Source organism: Macaca thibetana, chromosome 11 (genome assembly GCF_024542745.1).
Source record: "Macaca thibetana thibetana isolate TM-01 chromosome 11, ASM2454274v1, whole genome shotgun sequence".
NCBI lineage: Eukaryota > Metazoa > Chordata > Mammalia > Primates > Cercopithecidae > Macaca > Macaca thibetana.
Genome location: NC_065588.1, coordinates 38,233,458 through 38,261,367, shown reverse-complemented (window position 1 = coordinate 38,261,367; position 27,910 = coordinate 38,233,458). Strand labels below are relative to the sequence as shown.

Genomic DNA, 27,910 nt, shown 5'->3' with positions numbered 1-27,910 from the left:
GCGCGCCAGCCCTGCGTCCCTCCCACGCGATCTGCGCCGGCGCGTCCAGCCCTCCCGCCCGGGGGAGAGGCGGGGCTGCGTCGCTGCGGCTGACCCATGGGCGCACGGCGGCAGAGGCGGCGTCCGGGCTTCCGGGCGGGTTGTCAGCCGGCTCCGGCGCCGCGGCTGCGCTCGCCTAGGTGGTGGGCGGGGAGGGAAGGAAGGGAGCGGGTGCAAGGCGGCGGCCGCGGCGGCGGCGGCGGGGGAGGAACTTGTTGCGCCCGCAGCTGCGCGGTGCCGCTCCCTCAGCTCCAGTTCGCCCGGGCGGGCGCGGCGGCGGCGGAGACTGAGGATCGCGGCCGGGGCGATGCGGCGCTACCTGCGCGTCGTCGTGCTGTGTTTGGCCTGCGGCTTCTGCTCGCTTCTTTACGCTTTCAGTCAGCTCGCCGTTTCCCTGGAAGAAGGAGCGGGTGGCGGTGGCGGGAAGCCGCAGGCCGCGGTGGCTTCCTGGCTCGCGGGCGGCGGACGCGGCGCCGTGAGAGGCACGGGCGGCGCGGGCCCCGCAGCGCATCCCGGCGGGTCGGGCAGGTACGGGCAGTTCCCGGTGGGGGACGCGGCGGGCGCAGGGCGCGGGCTCGGCCTGGCCCGGGCTGCTCGCGGGTCGGCGCCGCGCCTCCCGCGTCTTTCCTGCGGTTTCTGACCCCTCACTGATTTCCCTCCTTCCCCTCCGGCCGGGACTAAACCAGCGCTGCTCCCGCCTGAGAGTGTCCCACACTTTTTGTGTTTGTCTTTTGACCCAGTCATGCGCCCTTTAAAGCAGTTAGAAATTAATTTTCAGTTTTTTAAAAAAAGGATTCTTTGAAAATAAGAAGTGTTCACAAAAGCCTTGCTGCTGCCTGGCTAGTGAGAATTCCTTCTTGTTTCAGTGGAGTTCAAGTTGAGATATTTAAACATGAGGCTGGCGCCCTAGTTCAGTGTTGAAGGATTGTGCGTGTATGTGTGTGTGTTTTGTCTCTCATGCTGATTTTGCTGTGTTAACGCTTACACTTTTAAGCATTAGCCACGGTTAAATTTGGAAATGGCATTTGTGCGGGTTGTGAAATTTTCTTTTGGAAGCACTATCTTTCTTGACAAATCGGTATTTAAAAAGCGACGTAATGACCTAGGTGGCTTTGCACAAATCACTGCCAGAGTAGGAATCGACACGATATTTAAATAGAAAAAAAAATGTTTCTGTCAACGCATTATGAATGCTTGAAATCTGAGCGTTTACACTGCCTTGCAACATGGACACTTCCACCTTATGTATGGGCACCTCTCTGGCAACGACTGAAGTGCTCCCTACCAAGACTTGGCAAATGCTGAAAAGTATAAGATTTGTCTGGAGAGGGAGTGTAGGTCAGCTGTGGGCTGTTTAACATCATTTTGAGAGTCGATGGTCATTCCCAGAATGAAAAGGGGAAGTTTGGGCAGAGTAGCAGCGTGGAAAGCGGACTTGTCATGTTTTTACCCTGCAATTTGATTACAGTCAGGGTAATTCCTACATCAGGACCCTCAGTTGTCTGTCTTGGGAGAAAGCATTCACTGAAAACTTGAATGAGCTCGTGAAAAATGACAGGTTGAAGCTAAACTGTTTATGGCCTAGTACGTTATTGTGAAGCATTTGCAATTATGGAAAATGGATTATATTGGGCAAAATTGTAAGGAGGCAACATTTTAATTAAATATTTAATGAAGTTAGACTGATGCTAGCATTGCATTTTTAGTGCCTTGGTCTTAGATATTTTATTTTGTGACAAAAATTTACAAATTTTGTTTACTTGACCAGTTAACTTTAATAAAATTATTTGAAATTTTTGAAAATAAGAGCCTCAGTTTCAATAAACATCCAATAGAATCATTACTTAAATGTTAAGTTTTATGTGTCAGGATTGAGTCAGCTGAAATGCTGTACTTTTTTAGGTCCTTTGAGTAGCATGACTCTTTATTTTAAACGAGGTGTACATCTAAGTTAGAACTAAAGGTGTATCTATCTGTCTTTGTAAAAATGTGATGAAGAACAACATGTCACCACATTTGTGTGCATAAGAAACCATTTGGGCAGAGGAACAAGGTGGAAAAGTTGGATTGTCAAGTTTTACCCTATGGTTTGATTAAGGTCATGCAAATTACTAAGACCTCAGGACTCTATTTTACATATCGTCATTTATGACATCTTTATAGAAATCTCGTAGAGTTAAATCAACTTTTGGCAACGCTCGGTAGGTAGCTCACACCTGTAACCCCAGAATTTGGGGAGGCCGAGTGGGGATGATTGATTGCTGGAGACCAGGAGTTTGACACCAGCCTGGTCAACAACCCATCTCTACAAAAAATAAAAAAATTTTTAAAAATTAACTGAATGTGGTGTTTCACACCTGTAATCACAGCACTTTGGGAGGCCGAGGTGGGAGGATCACTGGAGCCCAGGAGTTCAAGGCTACAGTGAGCTATGATTGTACTAGTGTAATCCAACCTGGGTGACAGAGCAAGATCCGGTCTCCAAAAAAACAGAACCAAACCAAAACTTTTTTGGCCACCATGAGATATGGTATAGAAATCCCTAAGCTCTTCATGTGTAAATCATTTGGCCAAGATCGAAAGCGAATCATTATTGGAGGAGGATTAGAAACCGTGTATCCTTTGATTGTTATACAAGAGCTCTTTCTGTAAAGAGAGATAAGGGTCTAATTTAGATAGTGGACTCAGTGCGCAGTGGGGCTATGGGGCAAGCCAGCAGCTTCCTGTTTTCAGTAGTACTTAGGTATTATTGCATTTTTGTCTTTTTTGATAACATCTTACTTGAAAGATTATAACTATTATTTCTCTTATTTTAAACATGGAATCTAGGTTTGTACCCAGTTAAGTTCCGTTGTTTAGATCTTATAAAAACTATTCATAGTATAGAATTTCATGGCAACAAAATACTTGGAAAAGTGTTTCCAAGTCCTTGAAGTAAGAACTTTAAAATGAAAGGAACAGTTTTTCAGTGGAATCTCTTATCCATTAGTGTATTCTATTTGAAGCCATGATTTTAATAATCAGAAAATACATAGGTCTTGGAGTCAGATAAACCCGTGTTCTCAGTATTCTGGCTCTGGTTGCTGTGAGACTTTGCCTAAATTGTGTCAGTTGCCTGTGTTTTAATTTCCTCACTTGTAAAATGTAGATAATACTTATTTTTTTAAAGCTTTATTAGGGTATAATTGATAAATAGAAATTGTATATGGTTAAGGCATACAACTTGATAGTTTGACATACACGTACATTGAGAAATGATCACAGTCAAGCTAGTTAAACATCATTCATCACCTCACGTAGGGTTTTTTTTTTTTTTTGTGGTGAAAGCACTTAAGATCTACTGTCATAGCACATTTTAGATATACAATACAGGTTGTTTAGTCACCAGGCTGTACATTAGATTACCTTACTTAATTTATAATGGAATTCTTAGTTGTCTTTGGTAAAATTCAGTAAAACGATCTCAAGCAAAACATATTTATAGGCTTATACAGTTTTTGAATTGAAGGAAAAACTGCAGATAGCAGGGCAGCTCAAAGGACCTTAAGGAATGGGGACTCTTTTCCACTAACGACATAACTTTCTTCATGAGGTTTTTCTATTCTTGCAGGTTTTATTCTCTAATCTCAAATACAAAATCCTAGGAAAAGGCTGTCATTGGACTTGCTTGGATTGCATGCCCGTTTGTGGACCAGTCAGTGTTAACTTGGGATGGGGAGCTCTGATTTGTTGACTGTGTCACTTGCACATGCCTGGTGCAGACAGAATAACATGATTGGTGTTGGAGAGGAGGGGTGCCTCAAAGGAGAAGAAATGCTGGGTAGGCAGTGGCTCTTCTACAAGAAAGACTCAGGCTCTTCAGTGTGGACAGACTGTATTAAGGTGTTGGACACAAAGCAGTAGTTATTACCGGACATCAGTACTTCATATCACTTAGTTGCATTTTGGTTCCTTTTTGCATTTTAGTTACTCAGGGTGATTAAATTATCATATTTCACTGATGAGTCCTGACATTGATCATCAAAATTTTACGTGTGGCTATACAACAGTGTTGGTAGTGGGGAATCAAGAAATTACTAAATGTTTCGGTGATACCATTTCTGGACCTATCATGCCCTTGGAGTCTCCTCGTGTGTCTCCTTGTCACACAGGGAGGTAATTACCTCACTTTCTTTTTTAGATCTGGTTAGGCCATAGACTTATCATTTCTGCTGGATCCTGGGAACCCTAGTGTTGTATACTGAGAACTTAAAGAATAGAAAGTAAGGGTTTTGGAGTGACAGACTTCAGCTTTGCCACTTACTGACTGTTGACCTTGAACTTGTTTTCTTCATCAGAGAGAAGAGTATGATATTGAGTTGTTTGTGAGAATTGAAATTAAATATTAAATAGCTGGCGTAGAGTACCTAGTATGGTGCCTGACACAACAACATTTTAGCAAATATCATTTTGGTAATTTAAATTTTAAGTTGGGATTTTTTTTTTTTTTCTTTCCAATTTCTGACCTCTGGGAAAAATTCTGGTCGTTGGGCTCCAGTTAAGACCTGTTAAATCAAAATGCCCTGGCAATAGGGTCCAGGAATTTATATTTTACGTATGTGCCCCAGCTTGTTGTGATAAAACCAAAAATTGAGAATAGTTTGGGCACTATTTTCACACTACTGTTTTTAATGAAGTTCCCCCTGCCCATTTTTTTTTCTCTTTCTCTTTTTCTTTTTTTTCCCTTTTTCCTTTTTTTTTTTTTTTTTTTGAGGCAGAGTCTCTCTTTGTCGCCCAGACTGGAGTGCAGTGGAGCCATCTCTGCTCGCTGCAAGCTCCGTCTCCGGGGTTCACGCCATTCTCCTGCCTCAGCCTCTGAGTAGCTGGGACTATAGGCGCCCACCACCACACCCGGCTAATTTTTTGTATTTTTAGTAGAGGCGGGGTTTCACCGTATTAGTCAGGATGGTCTGGAAATCCTGACCTGGTGATCCGCCTGCCTCAGCTTCCCAAAGTGCTGAAATTACAGGCGTGAGCCACCTGCCCAGCCCATTTCCTCCCTTTTTTCTGCAGTTATGTTTGAAGAAGAGAGTTGAGTCGGTGAACAGTAAAGAGAGTTGAATTACTTACTAAAGCCATTTTAATCTCTGCTTTGTTATTGCAAAAACATCTTACTTAAAACCAGTGCCCTGTACCTTGTATTTTAGGTCATTGAAGGATCATAGTGTCTACGTTACGTATTTGTGAAGTGTTATCTTAGTTTGATTGGGCTGCTATAACAAAATACCATCGACTAGAGAGCTTAGAAACTACAGAAATTTATTTCTTTCGGTTCTGGAGACTAGAAATCCAAGTCAAGGCACCAGCAAGTTCAGTGTCTGATGAGGACCCACTTCCTGGTTCATACCATAGATGGCGCCTTCTCCCTGTGTTCTCACATGGTAGAAGACATGAGGCAGACCCCTTTTATAAGGGCCCCCCACTAATCCCATTCGTGGAGGCTTTGCTCTCATGACCTAATCACCTACCCAAAGGCCCTACCTCGTAACATCATGTTGGTAATTAGATTTCAACATATGAATTTTGAGGGGACACAAACATTCAGATCATAGCAAAGCTTAGTGCAGACCTGACACATAGTATTTAATAAATACTAGTAATTAATTAAAATATTCCGTGCTTTTGGGGGGGAAACTTACTTGGCTTATGAAAAAATAATAGGTACTTTTGATTTAGAAATCTTATTTTTTAATTTCTGAGACAAGGTCTCACTCTGTCATCCAAGGTGGAGTACAGTGGCCTGAGATCATGGCTCACTGCAGCCTTGACTTTCTGGGCTCAAGTGATCCTCCCACCTTAGCTTCCCGAGTAGCTGTGACTACAGGCGTGCACACCATACCTGGCTTTTTTTTTTTTTTTGGTGACAGAGTCTCGCTCCGTTGCCCAGGCTGGCGTGCAGTGGCATAATCTCGGCTCAGTGTAATCTCCGCCTCCTGGGTTCAACCAATTCTCCTGCCTCAGCCTCACAAGTAGCTGGGATTACAGGTGTGTGCCAATCTGCCCAGCTTTTTTTTTTTTTTTTTTGTATTTTTTGGTAGAGGTGGGATTTCACCATGTTGGCCAGCCTGGTCTTGAACTCCTGACCTCAGGTGATCCGCCTGCCTCGGCCTCCCAAAGTGCAGGCATGAGCCACCATACCCTGCTTAGAAAATCTTATTTTAAAGCAGTAAGATCATTATCTTTATGCCATACCTATTGAAAGTACTTCCCCCTAGGTATAAACTTAAATTTTATTAATTATGTGTGTACTGTATGAGGTTTACGTTTTGTTTTTAGATTGGCTACTTTTTGCTTTATCGTTTTTTACCTTTGTTATGCATGGGAAAGCTTTCTACCAATTTTTTTTTTCCCTCCTTTTTTTACATTTAAATCAATCTGGCTTTGTGGGGAAGCTACTCGGGTAGAGGAGGTATATTGTGTGATGCTAACTGTTTCTTTGAAATGGTTAATTGTTTCAGTGTCATTTATATATAAACAGCCCTTTTCCTACTTGCCGAGGATTAATGAAATTAGAAATTTAAGAAAAAGGTCTTGGAGCTAGAAATTAAGTTGTCTGGAAACTATTTATTTATTTTCTTTTTTTCTTTTTGAGAGGGAGTCTCTGTTGCCCAGGCTGGAGTGCAGTGGTGTGATCTCGGCTCACTGCAGCCTCCGCCTCCTAGGTTCAAGCGATTCTCCTGCCTCAGCCTCCTGAGTAGCTGGGACTACAGGCGCGTGCCACCATACCTGGCTAATTTTTTATTTTTAGTAAAGATGGGGTTTCCCCATGTTGGCCAGGCTGGCCTTGAACTCCTGACCTCAGGTGATCTGCCTGCCTCGGACTCCCAAAGTGCTGGGATTACAGGTGTGAGCCACCGTGCCTGATCTGGAAACAATTTGGTTGAAAATTAAATAACAGTAATTTGGCATATCATGGGAATGGCCTCCTTTAGTATGTCTGTAAGCATCTTTGCTTCTCTTGCACAGTCACAGGGTGGGGATACATGTCTTGAAGTTGCATTGCTGCTTTGCAGCAGCACTTCATTCATACTGTCATGTATTTATGCTGAATATGCCTAAATTTGTCACTGACTTTTTTTTTTTTTTTTTTAAATTTGAGATGGAGTCTTGCTCTGTCACCCAGGCTGGAGTGCAGTGGCACGATCTTGGCTCACTGCAAGCTCCGCCTCCCGGGTTCACACCATTCTCCTGCCTCAGCCTCCCGAGTAGCTGGTACTGGTGCCCACTACCACGCCCAGCTAATGTTTTGTGTTTTTAGTAGAGATGGGGTTTCACCGTGTTAGCCAGGATGGTCTTGACCTCTTGACCTCGTAATCCGCTTTTTTTTTTTTCAAGATGGACACTCTGTCGCCCAGGTGGGAGTGCAATGGTGTGATCTCGGCTCACTGTAACCTCCGCCTTCCGAGTTCAAGCAATTCTCCTGCCTCAGCCTCCCAAGTAGCTGGGAGTACAGGTGCATGCCACCAGGCCTGGCTAATTTTTTGTGTTTTTAGTAGAGATGGGGTTTTACCGTGTTAGGTAGGATGGTCTCGATCTCCTGATTTTGTGATCCTCCCGCCTCGGCCTCCCAAAATGCTGGGATTACAGGTGTAAGCCACTGCACCTGGCCTAATTTTTCTATTTTTAGTAGAGACAGGGTTTCACCATGTTGGTCAGGCTGGTCTCGTATCACTGACTCTTTAAGTTTTGCATGGTTTTCACTGAAGCCTCCTATCATGGACATTTTGAAATGAAAATTACTTTTTCTAGTTTGACTTAAAAGTGTAACCAGGCACGGTGGCTCATACCTGTAATCCTAGCAAGGAGGCCACGGTGGGTGGATTGCTTGAATCCAGAAGTTCTAGACCAACCTTGGCAATATGGCAAAACACTCTCTCAACAACAACAAAAATACAAAAAATTAATTGGGCATAGTGGTGTGCACCTGTGGCCCCAGCTACTCCAGAGGTTGAGATGGGAGGATCGCTTGAGCCCAGGAGGTTGAGGCTGCAATGAACCGTGTTCGCACCACTGCACTCCAGCCTGGGCGACTTGCTTATTTATGTGTGTGTGTGTGTATGTATGTATAAAAAACATTTTGTAATTGGATTTAAGTAAACTTCAAGTTCGACAACTGTTATTGTGCCGAGTGTTGTTTTATCACATGTAAATATATGTAACCACCCCCACAGTCAGGATACAGAATTGTTTCATCACCACGAAGATACCTTGTGCTACCCCTTAGTCAGTTGTAGACAAGCTTTAATCTTTATGCCTTGTTAAATTTGAGGATGAGCCATAGTAACGTTTTATTTGTTTGATCCACAGTGAAAAACATTCCCTTTTAGGACTTCAGTGCTTTTGAATGTCAGTATGGGTATAGTGAAGACATATCCACCAACTCATATTAACACTTTGCCCCATTAAAATTATTTAAGAGTTACCTCTTTGAATGTTGGATTTTAGTATTCTGCTTTCAACAGTTTTAAGCAACTAATAGCCAGAACCTAGATAACGACCTTTACTTTTCCAATATTTTCAAACTTTATTTTTTGGCCTGAAAGTACACGTGCTGTCTTCAGATGAGTTGCTTTTGCTAATTTATCTTATTGCTTCTAATAAGCCACTGATACGTCGTAAATTCTCAGTGTGAGTTTCTCCTCTTTAAGTTCTCAGTGTGAGTTTCTACTCTTTATCTTAACCTCCAAAACCAGTTTTTCAAAGTGGGATAATGGATATTTGGGAGTTAAGAAACTGTAAACAAATTACTTCACTCCTTACAGCAGTACCTAACTGTTTTACGATTTTTTTTAATGCCATGCAGCATATGTATTCACTGGTGCATGTGTTCTTATATTTCCAGTAAAGAAAGAAAAACAACTTTCCTATATACTGTGTGGTTTTTGACATTGAATTATGATCAAGAAATTTACCTGTAACTTGATTTTTCCCATCCAATTTTGACTGCATTAAACCTTTGTGAAGTTAATCATTACCCCTAAAGAAACCCTGTATCTGTTAGCAGTAACTCCCACCTTGCACTCCTCAGTCCCCCAGTCCTAAGCAACCACGAATCTATTTTCTGTCTGTAGAGGTTTGCCTGTTCGGGGCATTTTACATAAAGGAATCACACAGTATGTGGCCTTTTGAGTCTTTCTTCTTGGTATAATGTTTCAAGGTTTATCCGCTGTAACATGTATCACTGTATTTCATTCCTTTTTATGGACCAATAATAGTCCATTGTATGGATATACCACATTTTGCTCATTATTTGGTGGACATTTGAGTTTTTTCATACTTTTTGGCTATTATGAGTGATGCTGCTATGAGCATTCATGCTCAGTTTTTCTGTGAACATGTTTTCAGTTCTCTTGAGTATATACTGAGGAATTTAATTGGTGAGTCATGGTTGCACAACTCTGAATATACTAAAAACCATTGAATTATACACTGTAAAAGGGAATTATGTTTGCATTATTCTGCTTTGCTTTGTAACAACCCCACACATCTTAGCAGTTGACAATAGCAAGCATTTATTTCTTGCACACATTACATGTCTATGGCTATGACTTTGCTTGATATATCTTCTCATTCTGGGATCCAAGCTGAAGGAGCAGTCCATACATGCCTGGTCTCATGGTAGTGGATGAGGAAGAAGCCAGATTGAACAGCACAATCCCATGTGAAGCTTCTACTTTGATGCCACAGTAATCATGTCTTTTTGTATTACTTTGGCCAAAGCAAGTCACTCGAATAAGGTCAAAGTCCATAAATGATGCAGGGATATATGCCTCCCCTATCAGGCAGGCAAGGCCCATGGTAATGAATAGGGTTGTATAATCCTTTTACAGTTAAAGGTGGGGAGTGAATAACTGAACAGTAATACAGTCTACTACACAAATAGAGATTGCCAGTTAAGGAGAAAGAAAGAGTAATTGATGCAAGAAGGTCTTTAAGGACCCCTGAGAAGAAGATGGGCAACAAGGGGATGCGTATGGAGTTGGTAGTAGGCATGAGACTAGCTAAGAGGAAGACAGTTAATTTATATTTCTACTAATCAGCATAGTCATGTCATTAACTGTTCTTCAGTATTCATCTGAGAATGTGAGTGAATGGCTCAGTTTCAACTGAAGATTGTGCTGAAAAGATACGGTGAAAGGAGGTGGTGCAAGTTGTAGGTATAGGAACATGAATGGATGAACCATATGACGTCTGAGTAGGGAGGGAAATGGGTAAAGGAGGAAGCTTATACTTAGGAAGCATGTGATTGGAGGGCTGAGTGATTTCCACACATGTAACGGGATATAAATAATAAGCCTAGGCAGCAAAGCGAGACTTTGTCTCTACAAACAATTTCTAAAAAATTAGCCAGGTGTGTTGGCACATGCTTATAGTCCTAGATACTTGGGGACTGAGGCAGGAGGATGGCTTGAGCCCAGGAGATTGAGGCTGTAGTAAGCTGTGTTTATACCACTGCACTCCACCCTGAGGGACAGAGCAAGACCCTGTCTAAGAAAAAAGAACCATAATTATTAGATCAGAGACTAGTCTGAGATGAGGTATTGGATTGCAGTTTCAGGTGATGACAAGGTCCAGGATTTGCCATTTTTTACTTTTCTCTCTCTTTTTTTGTCAGAGAGGGTCTGTGTCACCCAGAACTGGTGTACGTTGGCGTGATCACAATCACTGCAGCTTCAAACTCCTGGGCTCAAACTATCCTCCCAACTCAGCCTCCCAAGTAACTGGGACTACAGGCACACACCACCATGCCCGGCTAATTTTTTTTTTAATTCTTTGTAGAGATGGAGTTTCGCCATGTCGCCCGGGCTGGTCTTGAACTCCTGGGCTCAAGCGATCCACCCACCTCGGCCTCCTAAAGTGCTGAGATTACAGGTGTGAGCCACTGTGCCTGGCCGGCATTTGCCATTTTTAACTGAAGGGAAAAGGAGGTAAGAGTTACTGGAGTTAAACAATTGTGTAACCTGGGTGTTGGTTAGGTCGCCCACATTGCAGTATGTGAGATGACATTCTGTTGTTCCCCACTAGACAGTATGATCCATGTCCATTTTACTCACTATTGTGTTGCCAGTGTTTGGCCTGTAAACGTAGTCATTCAGTAGAAAATTTATTGATTTACCAAATGAATGGTTAGAGGAAAGTAGGATTTGGTACTGAGACAAGGACTGTGAACCAGATGCTAGTCTTCTGTGAGTTGGGGAGGAACCAGTAGGTTGGTAGATCAGAATGGTGTGGCATTGTGGCCCTATTACATGGCTAGCAGTTGATGCTGGCTTTTGACTAGGAGCTCAGTGGAGGCTGTTGATCTGCATTCTCTCAAGTGGCTTTTCCATGTGCCTTGGGCTTCTTACAATCTAAAGATCAGGTTCAAAGAGTGTTCCAAGAAATAGGATGTAGAAGTTTTAAGGCAAGGGCCTGAACATTGGCACAGTATTATATTCAGTATTCTATTTGTCAAAGCAATCACAGAGCCCACTTAGATTCTGGATAAGGGGAGTTAGATCCTACTTTTTTTTTTTTTTTTTTTTTTGAGACAGAGTCTTGCTCTGTTGTCCAGGCTGGAGTGCAATGGCACGATCTTGGTTTACTGCAACCTCCACCTCCTGGGTTCAAGCGATTCTCCTGCCTCAGCTTCCTGAGTAGCTGGGATTACAGGCAACCACCACCACACCTGACTGATTTTTTTTAGTAGAGATGGGGCTTCACCATGTTGGCCAGGGCATTCTCTAACTCCTGACCTCAAGGGATCTGCCTACCTTGGCCTCCCAAAGTGCTGGGATTAGAGGCATGAACCGCTGCGCCCAGCAGATCTTACTTCTTAATAGAAGTGTCAGATGTGTGATCATCTTGGCACCTAGCTCTGTGTCCGGAATTAGTGGGTTCTTGGTCTCGCTGACTTCAAGAATGAAGCCGTGGACCCTCGTGGTGTTACAGCTCTTGAAGATGGTAGTCTGGAGTTTGTTCCTTCAGATGTTCAGATGTGTCCACAGTTTCTTCCTTTTGGTGGGTTCGTGGTCTCGTTGACTTCAGGAGTGAAGCTGCAGACCTTCGCGGTGAGTGTTACAGCTCATAGAGGCGGCATGGACCCAAAGAGTGAGCAGCAGCAAGATTTATTGTAAAGAGTGAAAGAACAAAGCTTCCACAGTGTGGAAGAGGACCTGAGCTGGTTGCCGCTGGCTGGCTCGGGCAGCCTGCTTTTGTTTCCTTATCTGACCCCACCCACATCCTGCTGATTGGTCCATTTTACAGAGAGCTGATTGGACCGTTTTCACAGGGTGCTGATTGGTGCATTTACAATCCCTGAGCTAGACACAGAGTGCTGATTGGTGCATTTACAATCCTCTAGCTGGACATAAAAGTTCTTCAAGTCCCCACTAGACTCAGGAGCCCAGCTGGCTTCACCTAGTGGGTCCCGCACTGGGGCTGCAGGCGGAGCTGCCCACCAGTCCCGAGCCAGGCCTATGCTCCTCAGCCCTTGGGTGGTCGATGGGACCGGGCGCCATGGAGCAGGTGGCAGTGCCCGTCAAGGAGGCTCGGGCTGCGCGGGAGCCTACTGTGGAGGCAGAGCTTGGACATGGCGGGCTGTAGGTCCTGAGCCCTGCCCCGCGAGGAGGCAGCTGAGGCCCAGCGAGAATTCGAGCACAGCGCTGGCAGTCTGGCAGTGCTGGGGGACCTGGCGCACCCTCTGCAGCTGCCGGCCCAGGTGCTAAGCACCTCACTGCCGTGGGCCGGCGGCGCTGGCCGGCTGGCTGCTCCCAGTGTGGGGCCCATGGAGCCCGCACCTGCCAGAACTTGCGCTGGCCTGTGAGCACTGTGTGCAGCCCTGCTTTGCGCCTGCGCCTCTCACTCCACACCTCCCCGCAAGCAGAGGGAGCCGGCTCTGGCCTCGGCCAGCTCAGAGAGGGGCTCCCACAGTGCAGTGGCGGGCTGAAGGGCTCCTCAAGTGCTGCCAGAGTGGATGCCGAGGCCGAGGAGGTGCCAAGAGTGAAGGCTGCTAGCACATAGTCACCTCTCAATCCCTCCTCTAAAGAGGACACCCCAACTGCTGTTGGGAATTTGGCCGATGACCACTCTAGCTACTTCCTGCTGGATAAGTGCAATGAAGGGACCCTGCAGTTGTAGTGTCCCCCAGAGGGGAGCTCTCTAGGCCAGTGAAAGTGCCAGTGGGTCGGTCCAGGGGTCCTCGGTAGAAGTTGTTGAGCTCATTTGGGGTTCCATTTGTAAGACCATCTGTGTAGCTTGATGACCTTGATTTTAGAAGAAACAAATTTGACAAGAAGGTTAAAGATACAGGGCCCAAAGGTGAGTAACAGCAAGATGGCTGCCATGGGACCTAGAAAGGGGCGAAGCCATGTTGCCTAACTCCAGAGATTGGTATAAGAATTTGAAAGGCATTGTCTGATTTCAGAAGCCTTTTCCTGTTAACACCAGGCAGCATCTTAAGCTATCCCTGACTGGTTAAGTGTAAAAACAACACTCTTCCCCTAAGAAGGTGCAGAGTCCTCCTTTCTCAGCAGTGAGGAGGTCTAGCCCTCGGCGGTTTTGGAGAGTCCCTGCTGCTAAAGAGTCTATTTGAGATTGTAAAGCAAGGATAGATATCGTTATTTCTTGCAAACTGTTTGAGAAATCCTTTGAGAGTGTGTGGTAGTACGATAATGAAGTAGATAAACCAGCTATCCCAGTTCCTGTAGCAGTAGCCATTCCTAACCCTGTAAGTAGGGGTACTAGTTGTATGGCTCTGTGCTGACGGACTTAAGCTTTGAGGGGTACTGATAAGGTGTGATTTCCTGGGGCAATATTAATGTTGGGACTTAGAAAGACTAAAGTGCAGGTGCCTGTCCAGTTAGTGGGGAGGCAGATATAGGTCGATGTTCCACATAAGAATATACCTTGGCTGGGTAGATAGAACTGGTTATGTATGTTAAAAAGGTGTGTGAGTTTGTTGTTTTCATTTTGCCATCCTCCTAGAGTACTTGCCAAGGTAGCTCTGATGAGTGGCTGGAAAGGGGTGTTGGGAGCAAACTGAGTGGCTCCCTGTGTTCTGTTTTCCTATTGGAGAAAAAAACATTTTGTATCTACTAGGAACTTTCGAGAGAGTCATTGAAAGAGCGGATAAGAAGGCATTCACTAGTGGTGGGGACACTGCTGCAGGGGGTCCAAGGGTGAATAGTCATGCAGGGACTATGTTTGCCGTTACAAAACCTGGACTGTTTGTTAAGCAGGGAGGAGGTGATGATTTTGTGGGGCCCTGAGAAGCAGACAAGCCGTCTGAATGGAGCTGTTTGGGTGACTCGGAAGTTACTATGATCAGTTGGGGTCTTTGAAGGAATAGGGTACTCTGTTGTTTCTTTACTGCTTCCATCTCTCTTTCTTCCTCTTTGACTTCTTTGTCTCTCTTTTTCTGACTCTGTCTTTCTTTGACTGTCTCTCTGTCTCTTCCTCTGCCTCCTTCTCTTTGTCTCTTCTGTTCTTCCTCTCTCTTTCTCTGACTTCCTGTCTCTTTCTCTCTTTCCTTTCTGCTGGTCTTTCCCTGCCTCTGCCAGCCGTGTATGCTGCTGTTCTCCTTTCTCTTTCCCCTTTTTGATGGCTTTGGCAGTATAAGACTGTCACCTTCTTTGGTTTTTGCACTGCACGCAGTAACTCCATGATTTCCTGTGGTATTTAATGGGGGTTCCTGGAGGTTAGGAATTCCCTTTCTTTCCATATTGCAGCATGGGCATGTAGGATTAGATAACCATACTTGGTGTCTGTATACACATTTATTCTTTTTCCCTTTCCCAGTTCTAAGGCTCGGGTAGGTGCCACTAGTTCTGCTAATTGGGCACTGGTCCCTGGGGGAAGAGGCTTAGTGATGTTTAGGTACGGTTACATCACTAACTATGGCGAGTTCGTGGTCTCGCTGGCTTCAGGAGTGAAACTGCAGACCTTCGCTGTGTTATAGCTTATAGAGGCGGCATGGACCCAAACAGTGAACAGCAGCAAGATTTATTTTTAAAGAGTGAAAGAACAAAGCTTCCACAGTGTGGAAGAGGAGTTGCTGCTGGCTGGCTCAGGCAGCCTGCTTTTATTCTCTGATCTGACCCCACCCACATCCTGCTGATTGGTCCATTTTACAGAGAGCTGATCCATCGTTTTGACAGTGTGCTGACTGTTGCATTTATAATCCCTGAGCTAGACACAGAGTGCTGATTGGTGCATTTACAATCCTCTAGCTAGACATAAAAGTTCTCTAAGTACCCACTAGACTCAGGAAACCAGCTGGCTTCACCTAGTGGATCCCACACTGGGGCTGCAGGCGGAGCTGCCCACCAGTCCTGAGCCAGGCCTACCCTCCTCAGCCCTTGGGCGGTTGATGGGACCAGGCGCCATGGAGCAGGGGGCGGTACCCGTCATGGGCGCTGGGGCTGTGTGGGAGCTCACCGCGGAGGCAGGGCTCGGACATGGTGGGCTGTAGGTCCTGAGCCCTGTCCCATGGGGAGGCAGCTGAGGCCCAGCGAGAATTCGAGTGCAGCGCCAGCAGGCTGGCACTCCTGGGGGACCCGGCGCACCCTCTGCAGTTGCTGGCCCAGGTGCTAAGCCCCTCACTGCCCTGGGCTGGTGGTGCGGGCCAGGCGCTCTGAGTGTGGGGCCCACCGAGCCTGCGCCGGTCAGAACTCACACTGGCTTGTGTGCACGGTTCCCGCCTGCGCCTGTCCCTGTCCCTCCACACCCCCGCGCAAGCAGAGGGAGCCGGCTCCGGCCTCGGCCAGCCCAGAGAGGGGCTCCTGCAATGCAGTGGCGGGCTGAAGGGCTCCTCAAGCGCTGCCAGATTGGATGCGGTGGCCGAAGAGGCGCTGAGAGCGGGGGCTGCTAGCACATTGTCACCTCTCAGTTTGATATTAGCAAAAGTATAGGGCTCTTGGTGTGGCTCAAAGCTTCACAAAATTTAAACTCATTACTAAGTTGTTCAATGTGTTGGTCTTGTTGAATTTAATTCTCATGTCTGTGGCTTTGTCATCTTGCATCAACTTAAAAAAAAGCAAAACATTGCCCCGAAGTACAGTTTAATTGTAATACTGCAAGAGGGTCCTTTGAGTTAGAAGCTCCCTGGTGGATATTTCCTGAGAGCAGGGAGTTTGAGGTGTGCTGTCTAGCTCACATGGTTTCTTGAGACTAACGAAGATCAAGTAGTTTCAGCAACTTCTGCATGTTGGCAACATGCATGTTAACTTTTCTAGTCAAATATTTGTAGGAAGATATTTTTGAAATATGGGGTAGTAAAGATATGAAAATGTTAATAGTGGTGGGTAATTACTTTCATAGGCTTTAAAAAATTTTCTAAATGGTACTTAATAACCTGTATTGATTGAAGTATTCATAGAAACACAAATTTTCAAAATTTAATCCTTCTTAAGTTGTAGTAAATAAACAGGATTATCATAAGAGAAGTTATTATCAGTATTTTGATAAAAAATTTCAAGTTGACTCTAGATATCCCTTGATATAGCGTTTCTCATTCAGGTCTGATTTTAAGACTTATCTGGGGATATTGCTGAAAAATTGAGCTTCTTAGGCCACTTCTCTGGGGGAGGCTTGATTAACTGGATATGGGATAGGATCCTATATCTGTATTTTTGACAAGTGACCTGAGGACCAGGCAGGTTTGGAAAACAACACATAACTGATTTGTAACTTAAAGTACAAGTTGAGGCTGCAAATGGTATTGTTAAATATATATAATTTTAATTAATTTTATAGAAAAATTGAATTTGTCTTTGAGATTTCCATTTCCATTTTTCACTGTTGTAGAGTTTGACAGGGGATATGGAATAACCTGATTAGTTATCTTCTTAGAACAAAGGTACACATTAGGTGTTGATTGTAAATAAATTGTGGATTTGTTGAAATAAAGCTGTGATATCGTCAGTGTCTGAAAGACGGAGATTGTATGTATCTACCTTAAAACGTTTCTTGTGAGTCTAAATGGGTGTGAAAGTGCCTGAATCTGAAAAGAACTCTGTGTTCGTTGTTATTACCATCACTGAGTCTGACTATGTGGTATGAAATCAAAGACTTAAGAAAATACATAGCCATGCTTGAGAGGGTACAAACACAGATTTTCTAATCAAGTCATAAGTTTTACTGATATGTACACATTTTCTTCTCTTTCTGGTTCAGCCTTTTAAATGAAGATATGTAGCCTTTTGTGCTATGCTAGAAAATGGTGTTTCTTTACAGGAAAACAGTTAAAATGTAACTTTTTTCTGTTAAGAAATTCCAACCTTGTTCTTTATGCAGTAGTATACAGAATTACTTAGGCAGCATTTTAAAAACCACCAGTGCCAGACCCTGTTTCTAGATTCTGATTTAATAGGTCTTGTGTGGCACCTCTACCAGAGCTGAGAACCTCTGCCTTAGACTGTTGCCATTTGTGAGAGATGTGATCGGATTTTTGCAAATCAGAAATTTCGTAGGCCATTTGATATAAGCGTAGTAACTCATAATTGAATTCATAGTGAGAGAAAAAGCTGCATAGTGATGAGATAATGAAGTGGCCTGGTTTAGTGACTCACCCTGACTTCATACGTACTTTAGTACCCAGTGACTTTTAGACTATTATTTTGAAAATAAATCACGATGAAAAACAATTTTTTTTGTAATATAAGGTGTTTTCTTTTTTCCTTTTTGGCTCCAACATGCAACCTAACAAGAAAGACCAGACTTGATCCTCCATTTTAGCTTGTATAATGTGGAACCGAGATAATGTAGATAGTGATACTAGGCTGTGAATATCAGCATGATTTCCGGGTTTTTTTGAGGGGAGGGCAGGTCAATTTTTTTTTTGTTGTTGTTCGAGACAGAGTCTTGCTCTGTTCAGCCAGGTTGGAGTGAAGTAGCACTCCAATCACAGCTTATTGCAACATCAAACTCCTGGGCTCATGCCATCCTCCCACCTCAGCCTCTCGAGTAGCTGGAACTTACAGGTAAATGCCACCATGTCCAGCTAATTTTTTATTTTTAGAGACGGGGTCTTGTTATGTTGACCAGGCTAGTCTTGAACTCCAGCCTCAAGCAATCCACCTACCTCAGCCTCCCAAAGTGCTGGGATTATAGATGGGAGCCACTGTGCCCATCTATGTATGTGTGTATGCATGTGTGAATATGTATGTATATATACATACACAGAGCATGGGGTTGCTGGATCATGGTAGTTCTATTTTCAGTTTTTTTAGGAATCTCTATACTGTTTATTTATAGTGGTTGTAATTTATGTTCCTACTGTCAGTGTATGAGTGTTTCCTTTTCTGTCTTTGCCAGGATTTATTGTTTTTTGCCTTTTTGTTAATAACCGTTTTAACTGAGTGAGTTGTTATCTCATTGCGGTTTTAATGTGCATTTCCCTGATGATTAGTGATGTTGACCATTTTCATATACATCTTGGCCATTATGATTTCTTTTTTGGTTTGAAACACCATACAAGTAGTTTGGGTTGAGGATTAATTTAAAAGTATTTAAAGATCTTTTCCCTTTCTGCTAGCATTTGTGGCATTTTTATTATGTTTGAGGATAAGGAAATATTTTGTTTTTCCCAAAGGGATTTTGTTCTAGGGGTATATGTGTAGCCTATGAAGAAAATTTTAGAAGATATATTTATGTGTGTTATCTGAGGAGGGGATTTTAATATCCGATGGAAAAACTCTTTCCCAATCTATAGTATAGTTTACCTTCAAGGTTATAAAGTTCTATTTAAAATAATGGTGCCCTAAGTAAGGGAGAAATCAGTTTTCCAAAATCTTTATCATAGCAATTTGGATTTTCAATTTTATTTGCTTTAAAATAGAACAGTAAGTGACCGTGTTACTGAGTAAATTCCTTGTTACTTCCAAACCGAAATACTCACATAGGACTCTTATTTCTGTCTTACTCTGTTAGGTGTAAAGATTTCTCTCTGTGTTACTGGAATCCCTATTGGATGCTGCCCTCTGATGTTTGTGGAATGAACTGCTTTTGGGAAGCGGCTTTTAGGTAGGCACTTAATATTTAATTGGTAGATCAGTGTAGGTAAGGTTAGATAGTTGATAATAAAACCTTTGACTGTAATAGGATGTAAAAATGTTTCTTATGATATTATACAAATAATTTATTTTCTGATTGGGTTTTCCATTTTTCCCATTTTGTAGTTATCACTATTTTGTAGTACATACTGTGTATAAATGCTTTAAATTTTCTTAGATGTTAAGATAAGCCACTGTTCTTAAGAAAATTTATGATCTAACTTTTGGAAACAGTTGTTAAAATGATAAACTGGGATAAAAATAGGCTTCTACTGATGTTTACAGATCTATATAATATATTACCATCTATAATATATAATATAATTATGTATGATATAAATAATATATATAAGGCACATATCTAAATTAAAGCTGGTATACTGTAGTGGATAGGGACAACTGGAGAAGGATTATATTAGTTATTAGTAGAGAGGTCGAATATTGGGGAATAGGAGGATAAAGATAAGTATTTAATGGAGGAGCAGACGGAGGAGCAGCTTCTGGCTACTACTTCCTTTAATGTTTATTGACCTTTTAAGTTACTGACTAGTTTAGCTTTATTTGCTTCTCTGGATAATGAAGGTATTGGGTTGCCTGACCTCTTAGGTCCTTTCCTGCTCTTATCTTCAGTGAAAGAAACAAGTATTGATAAGAATAGGATAAGGCGGTGACTCTCAGACTGTCTCCTTGATACAGTGGCAGAGGGGAGTGGGACAAAGGGTTGAAATGCTGTTCCCAAGAGTAAAATTTATTTGAAGAGCATCTACTTTTACTGCATCTTTATGATTCATTTAAATAGTCTAGGCTGGGTATGGTGGCTCACGCCTGTAATCTCAGCATTTTGGGAGACTGAGGTGGGAGCATTGCTTGAACCCAGGAGTTCAAGACCACCGAGGCAACAAAAGCAAGACCCTGTCTCTAAAATTAAAAAAAAATTTTTTTAAATTTTAAAAATTAGCCAGGCATGTTGGCATGTGGGCTCAGGTGGGAGGATTGCTTGAGCCCTGGAGGTTGAGGTTGCAGTGAACTGTGATCATGCCACTGCACTTCAGCCCAGAGCAAGACTCGGTCTCAAAAAAACAAATAAAATAAATATTAATTCTCATTATATTTGCAACATGCTGTGCTAGGTGGTAAGCACCAGACTTTTGGGTCAGGTTAATGTGGCTCCATCCTTCTGGAGGATGGAGTTTACATTCTGGTGGGAGTTTCACACTAGTAAACCTGAAATTACAATACAGTGTGACAAGTTGTTGCTGTGATGAGTCATCTTAAGGCATCAGGGAAGACTTCCTGGAGGTAGTGACTAGATAATGATCTGGAAATTAGCTAGTTTCAAGGACAGTAGGTGAAGTGTTTCAGATAGGAAGAACTTCATTTTTAAAAACTCTTAATTAAAAAATTTATTTTTAATTGACAATAATTGTAGGAATTTATGGGGCATAAAGCAATGTTTTGGTGTCTGTATACATTGTGGACTGATTACATCAAGCTCATTAACATATTTATCATCTTACATATCTTTTTTTTGTAATGGGCACATTTGAAACCTGTTCTCTTAGCAGTTTTGAAATAAACATAATTATCTGTAGTCACCTTGCTGTGCAGTAGATCTTGAGAACTTATTCTTTCTCACTGGAAGTTTGTGTTGTATTCTTTGATCAACATCTTTCCATCACCTACTCTCTCCCACCCCTTCACCTCCAGTGCCTGGTGACCACCATTCTACTCTCTGTAAGAACTGCATTTTAAATATCTATTAATTGTACATATTTTGTAAATTCTTGCATTCTCAATACAGTGTGCATCCCATGAAGAACTGGAAGGGAATAGGTTCAAATCAGATAGTTTAATTATATCCTGTTGCTGTGGAAGAGATTGGGTGATTGAAATTTTAATATGAGCCAAGTGATAATATTCCAATTTTTAAAAATTAACTTTTAAAGATAATCTAACCTTTCAGTTTGGTTGTAATTTTAGATAATTGAAGCTTTTTATGTTTTCATTCTTATGAATATTTGCAAATGAATATAGTATTGACAAGAGCCACTTTGCCTTGCCACGTAATTCCACTAGCTCAAAGCTGGGTAAACTTGAAAACTTCAGCATACTCTGATTTGTACAACCCAGACCTTTTTGTAAATTACAGCTTGAGTAATAATAGTCTTTCCTCCTTATTGACAGCAGGAACGTCCCAGGGAAATTTACCTAGTCAGAATCCTGGTCTCTCTGCTTACCATTCCTTTTGTTTTGGCTCCTCTTACTCATTTTTCTAATGCTCCCAAGTATTCCATGGAATAAATTATATGTGGATGGATACATAATGTTGTAAACCTTGTGCCTGTAACCTAAATTTGAGACTTCAGAAATTATATGCCTTTTCTCTGTTATATTTTCTACCCGTAACGTTGCATCCATTATATCATGCTATTACACACAAAAAAGTAAATATTTTGTGTCATATAATTATGTAATAATCTCTCACACTTAGTTTCTTATTTAGAACTAAGGATTCCCTCACATTTAATCACCCTGTTTCAAATACGCATACAAGCCCAAATGCCATACAACTGCCAAATCATTCTTGCCCTCCATCTCAGTATCTACTTTAATACTGGTAAAGCTTCTTTGGAATCCCCCTTTTGATGTCACATTCTGCCTGGCACCAGGGGGCCCTTAGTTGGGTACCTTACTTTCCCAACTTGAATTGTTGGTATAACTTAGATCAAATCTTACCTGGGGGATCATATTCTCCCGATTAATTTATTATACAGTGAACATAAAATAATAAAAAAAATAAAATTGCCTCAACTTCTATTACAAGTGTTTTCATCATTCATACACATCTTGTGTTTTCATCATTCATATACATCATATGCTTTTACACACTTGTGATTCTGGTGGAGACTAATCTTGAATTTTTTTTTTTCCTTGAGACAGGATTTCACTGTCTCCCAGGCTGGAGTGCAATGGCATGATCTTGGCTCACTGCAACCACTGCTTTCTGGGCTCAAGCGATTCTCCTGCCTCAGTCTCCTGAGCTGGGACTACAGGCACCTGCCACTGCGCCCGGCTGTTTTTTGTAGAGACGGGGTTTCACCATGTTGCTCAGGCTGGTCTCAAACTCCCGATCTCAGGTGATCTGGCCACCTCGGCCTCCCAAAATGCTGAAATTACAGGCGTGAGCCACCACCCCCGGCCTAATCTTGAATTCTGAGCTTAAAATTTTAATACTTTTCAGTGTAGTATGGTCTTCATATTTCTCATGTCAATGGCATCACACTATTCCATTGCCTCTCAAAGTGCTGGGATTATAGACATGAGCCACTGTGCCTGGCTTTATGGCCTTAAAACAAAGGCCATAAACAAAATCAGAAATTCCCACAACAGTTTGCTTTCAATCCTCTCTTTCCCTTCATCAGCAAGCTTCTTTTAAGAGTACCTACCTGCTGGCTGGAGGGGTGTGGCTCATGCCTGTAATTCCAGCACTTTAGGAGGACAAGGCATGCAGATCACTTGAGGTCAGGAGTTCGAGAACCAGCCTGGTCAAAATGGTGAAACCCCATCTCTACTAAAAATACAAAAATCAGCCAGGCATGGAGGCGCACACCTGTAGTCCAAGCTGCTTGGGAGACTGAGGCATGAGAATCGCTTGAACCTGGGAGGGAGAGGTTGCAGTGAACCAATATCACATCGCTGCACTCCAGCCTGGGCGCAAGAGTACCTACCGGTTTTACTTCTGGGTTTTGTTTGGTTTGTTCATTTTTTTGCGATGGTCTCACTTTGTTGCAGTAGCACCACCAGGGCTCACTGCTGCCTGGACCTCCTGGGCTCAAGTGATCCTCCTGCCTGAGTCCCCTAAGTAGCTGGGACTACAGGTGCATGCCACCATACCCGAATCTTTTTTTTTTTTTTTTTTTTTTTTTATATATTAGTCAAGACGAGGTCTCGCTATGTTGCCCAGGCTGGTCATGAACAACTGAGCTCAAGTGATCCTGCTGCCTCGGCTTCCCAAAGTGCTGGGATTACAGACGTGAGCTACCGTGGTCAGCCTTGGTTTTACTTCTTTAAATAAAAAGAACTTCACACCTCAACTATCTACCACCTGACTCTTATTCCCATCACCCCACCTCTGAATTATTGTTTTGGGGCTTAATCTTACTTTTCTTACCCGTTTGGCACTGTTTACTACTTCCTTTTTCTGTCAGCTCTGTTAGCCTCTGGCTTTTGAGACCAGACCAGTTACTCTGCTCTTTGATCTCTCTCCTGGACTCCTCTAACTCTGCTTTCTAAATAATCTGCATTTCTTAGGATTCTGCTCTTTTCTCTCCCCATTCCCTGAATAGTTATAGGATAATTTGTTTAACTGATAGCTCCAATTCAGAGTTCTTTTCTGAGAGCCAGACCTGTATTTCCAGTTGCATATTGGTCATTTTTACCTTGCTGATTCAGATGCCTCAGAGACTCATGTTCAAACCTGAACTGATAGTCTAGCTCCTCAGACTTTCCTTCATCTGTGTTTTGTATCATGTTTACAACGGACTTTCTCCACATGTCAGTCTACATTAACTCTTCTTGTCTCCTTTCACACTGTTGCTCCTGGCTACTACTTCTTTCCTTCTCCCTTAACGGTTGTACTCATCACTTCCCATCACTTCTCAAACGATTGTAGTTTCCTCTCACTGCTCACTTCATCTCCCTTCTCTGTCTCCTCTTGGTTATTGTATTTACCACATCTGTTGTGATTGTGAATCTTCACTTCTAGACCTTTAACTCTGCAGGCTGATACTATGTGGTGTTATCATTTAAGTCCCATGCCTAGCAAGGTGTTTGGGAACCAGTGAGAAACAAATGATTAACAGGATCATTTGGGAAGCTTTCCCCAATACCAGGTTAGACTAGGTCACAGTAGGTTAGATGTTTGTGTTGTGAGCCTCTTTAGCAATCTCAGTTTTTTCTATGAAAACAATTACCATGCTTTCTTATTGTTTTAAAAATCAGTCTTTTCACAACAGGCTGCAAATTGTGTGAGGTGAAGATTGTGGCTTTCTTGCCTACCCCAGTGCCTATATGAAAGGAGTTCAAATATTTGTTAAAAAGAATGAATTATATCACTAAATTGTGTTTTAAAAATTATCTGGCTATAAGCATGCACCAGCATTGTGTGAGTGTATTTGGGGTCATCATAACCTTAGCATTATTGGGAATTATAATTTTATCACTTATTAAAATGATAGCTTTTTGTTGATTATTTGTTGAATGTATTTCCACATTTATTTATCTTTTTTCTTTTGTTCTGTATATCATCTATTTGATATTGATATTGAATTTTTAATGTTTATTTTATGAACTCTTAGAATAATATATTTGGTTTTGCCGTTGATTGTGAATAAGTTTCTAATTTTTTATTTTACTTTCATTATACAAACTCTAAATTTTAGAATTATCAAAATATAAAAAATATTTTGTTTTAATGTACTAATTTTTCTATGACTTGAGCTTTTTAAAAAATCAGTTATTTAAAATATTTAATCTTCTTTATGGTGGGAATTGATTTTAGATTTGTGAATTATGTGGTCACAGGTGAATTTAATCTTAGCTGTATTATTTTGAGTAGTTCATACTAGTTTTAAGAGATATATTTTTACTGGTAATTTAAAATTATATTTTAGAAATTAATACTTATATTTCATGTTGGATTTTTAGATTTTATTTTTTAATACTTTATATAAAAATCCTAGAGTTTTTTTTAAGTATTTTGTTTTGAAAGTGTTTTACATGCAACTCATGAAAGTAATTTTGCCTGGTGTGATAATTTAACACAACTCTTTTTTCTTTTTCTTTCTTTCTTTTAGTCCATTGTGTATTGCTGGGAACAACTCTTTTAATAGTAAGAGAAGAAGGTGTTGTTTTTCTTTTTAAGCACAACAGGCTAAGCAAAAAAGCTTTCCATTTTTGTTCAACTGCAGGTTTTTAAAGATAGCTTCATGGCATTTCTCTTTTAGTTTGAGTAGATGGTTATTTGAAATTTGTTTAGTTCGACTTTATATACGTCAGTGGGAGTTTGTAGTCTAATTATGTATCTTTTTTTTTTTTTTTTTTTTTTTTTTTAGACGGAGTCTTGCTCTGTTGCCCAGGCTGGAGTGCAGTGGCGTGATCTCGGTTCACTGCAAGCTCCGCCTCCCGGGTTTTCGCCATTCTCCTGCCTCAGCCTCCCCTGTAGCTGGGACTACAGGCGCCCGCCATCACGCCTGGCTAATTTTTTGTATTTTTAGTAGAGACAGGGTTTCACCGTGTTAGCCAGGATGGTCTCGATCTGCTGACCTCGTGATCCACCCGCCTCGGCCTCCCAAAGTGCTGGGATTACAGGCTTGAGCCACCGCGCCCGACCTTATGTATCTTTTTATTTTTTATTTTTTATTTTTTTTTGAGATGAGTCTCGGTCTGTGGCCCGCGCTGGAGTGCAGTGGCCGGATCTCAGCTCACGGCAAACTCCGCCTCCCGGGTTTGCGCCATTCTCCTGCCTCAGCCTCCCGAGTAGCTGGGACTACAGGTGCCCGCCACCTCGCCCGGCTAGTTTTTTGTATTTTTTAGTAGAGACGGGGTTTCACTGTGTTAGCCAGGATGGTCTCGATCTGCTGACCTCGTGATCCGCCCGTCTCGGCCTCCCAAAGTGCTGGGATTACAGGCTTGAGCCACCGCGCCCGGCCTATGTATCTTTTTAAATAGAGAATACTAATTTAATAATAGGCTATAAGAACACACTGGAGATTATACTGTGAAATAAAACAAAATGGAAAAAAGTTATTATTCCTTTATAGCAGAAATTTGCTTAAAATCAGAAGTTAATTCCTAAGATTTAGAAATTTGTTAACAGTATTTGCATCTAAATTTGTTATGTAAAGCATTCTTTAAGTTTTTTTAATGATAAACCCCTACCTCCCAACTTTTTACTTTGATAAATTTCAAATATACAAAGGTTACAAGAATAGTACAGTAAGCATACCATACATTTTTCACCTAGATATTTATTACTAACATTTTACCACTTTTCTTTTTCTGCCAAACCATTTGAGAGACAGCAGGCATTATGACACACCCCTAAATACATAGATTCATCATGTGTCTCCTAAGAACAGGGACGTACTATAATACAGCCATAATTGTCACTTTAAGTTATTTAACACTTTTCATAGAATATATATTCCTATTCCTATTTTCTTATTTTCCTGTTAATGTACTTTGTATCTTTTCTTCCCCATTCAGGACCCAGCCAAGGACCATACATTGCATTCAACTCAGGCTGAGTTAGTCTCCTTTATTCTAGAACTGTTCCCTAGCCTTTCTTGGGGTGAGAAGGGGCGCTGTTTTTGGTATCTTTTGTGATATTTTTGTTTTTATTTTGCAGAATGTCCCTTAATTTTGATTTGCCGACTGTCCACTTATTATTAGATTCAGGATTTTTGGCAAGATTACTGCATGAGATACTGTGTTGTTCTTTGGGCATGCTATCAGGAGACTTCTGAAGCCATAAGTTTAATATTAAGTTTGATCAAAGGTTAAGGTGATGTTCTCGCATTTCTACACTGTACTAGTACTTTTATCTCCTGTATAATATATGGGGGAAATATTTTGTTAGTATGTGGTTTTAGCATCCACTGATTATTTTTGTCTACTGTTACAGTGGTGATTGCAAAATAGTGAATTTTATAATTCTCTCATTTCTTCTGCATTTATTGGTTGGTATTCATCTTTAAAAAAAGAAGAGTTCCCTCTCCTTACCCCTTTATTTAATATCATTTTTTGACTGATGTGTTCACTTTGTATTTATTTTTTTGAAACACAATCTTGCTCTGTTGCCCAGACTGTAGTGCAGGGGCATGATCGCAGATCACTGCAACCTCTGCCTCCTGGGTTCATGCAATTCTCCTGCCTCAGTCTCCCGAGTAGCTGGGACTACAAGTGTGTGCCACCACGCCCAGCTAATTATTGTATTTTTAGTAGAGACGGGGTTTCACCATGTTGGCCAGCCTAATCTCAAACTCTTGACCTCAAATGATTCACCCACTTCGGCCTGTCAAAGTGCTGGGATTACAGGTGTGAGCCACCGTGCCCGGCCAGGGTTCACTTTATAAATTTAATACGCTATCATTCATTACTGTCATACTTTTCATACGCAGGTTATGCCAGCTTTAACCATGGGAGCCCTCAGATATTATTTTTGAATCATCTGAAGAATTTCTTCTAATCGTATATCTGTAGAAAAATAAGTTTGACTTTAAAATCTCCTTTTCTATTTACATTTCTTTAAATCCACATAGACTTTTCTCCTGTTCATATTGTGATCAAAAGAAAGATTTTTGTAGACCCTGGCAAGATTCCGCCATTCAATTGGGGCCAACATAATTTGAATGACTGCTTCCCTATAACTGCTTAGAAGGTTTTAGTTATCACTTCTTATCATGTAGAAGCTTACTTTAGATTTTTTTCCAGTTGCAATTGATTTTCCTGTCTTTTAGGTCTAGGGGTAGGGTGGTTGTCAGAGACATATTTTAACTGTGTTTTTTGTGGTCAGTTTAGGAGTTGAGCCTGTACTGTATATAATACTTTCACTCAAAAGGATCCCAAACAGAAAAGGAAATGTGATGTAGTTGACAGTACTCCTGTAGAAATTGGTGAAAGGAGTGCTGGCAGTGTGACCAAAATGATCCTTGCTAAAATACCTGGGAGGAGTTCCTGAGACTGATTTTTAGAGGGATTTTTTTTTTCTTGAGAAACATTTGGGTATATTATTATTTAAG

General features: G+C 41.9%; 1 protein-coding gene across 3 annotated transcripts in view; it reads left to right on the top strand.

Moving 5' to 3' along the window:
• The first annotated feature begins 113 nt into the window (after positions 1-113).
• The window catches only part of GXYLT1 (glucoside xylosyltransferase 1), a 62,173-nt gene continuing 34,376 nt past the window's right edge, over positions 114-27,910 (top strand). The window contains exons 1-2 of one of the 3 annotated variants that reach the window (XM_050748445.1): positions 114-567; positions 18,988-19,080. In XM_050748445.1, coding sequence (XP_050604402.1) covers positions 347-567; positions 18,988-19,080 — 314 coding nt within the window. In that variant the 5' untranslated portion in view covers positions 114-346. Of the gene's footprint in view, positions 568-15,855; positions 19,081-27,910 lie in introns of those variants that run through there. The other 2 variants (XM_050748446.1, XM_050748447.1) reach the window with 2 other exon arrangements.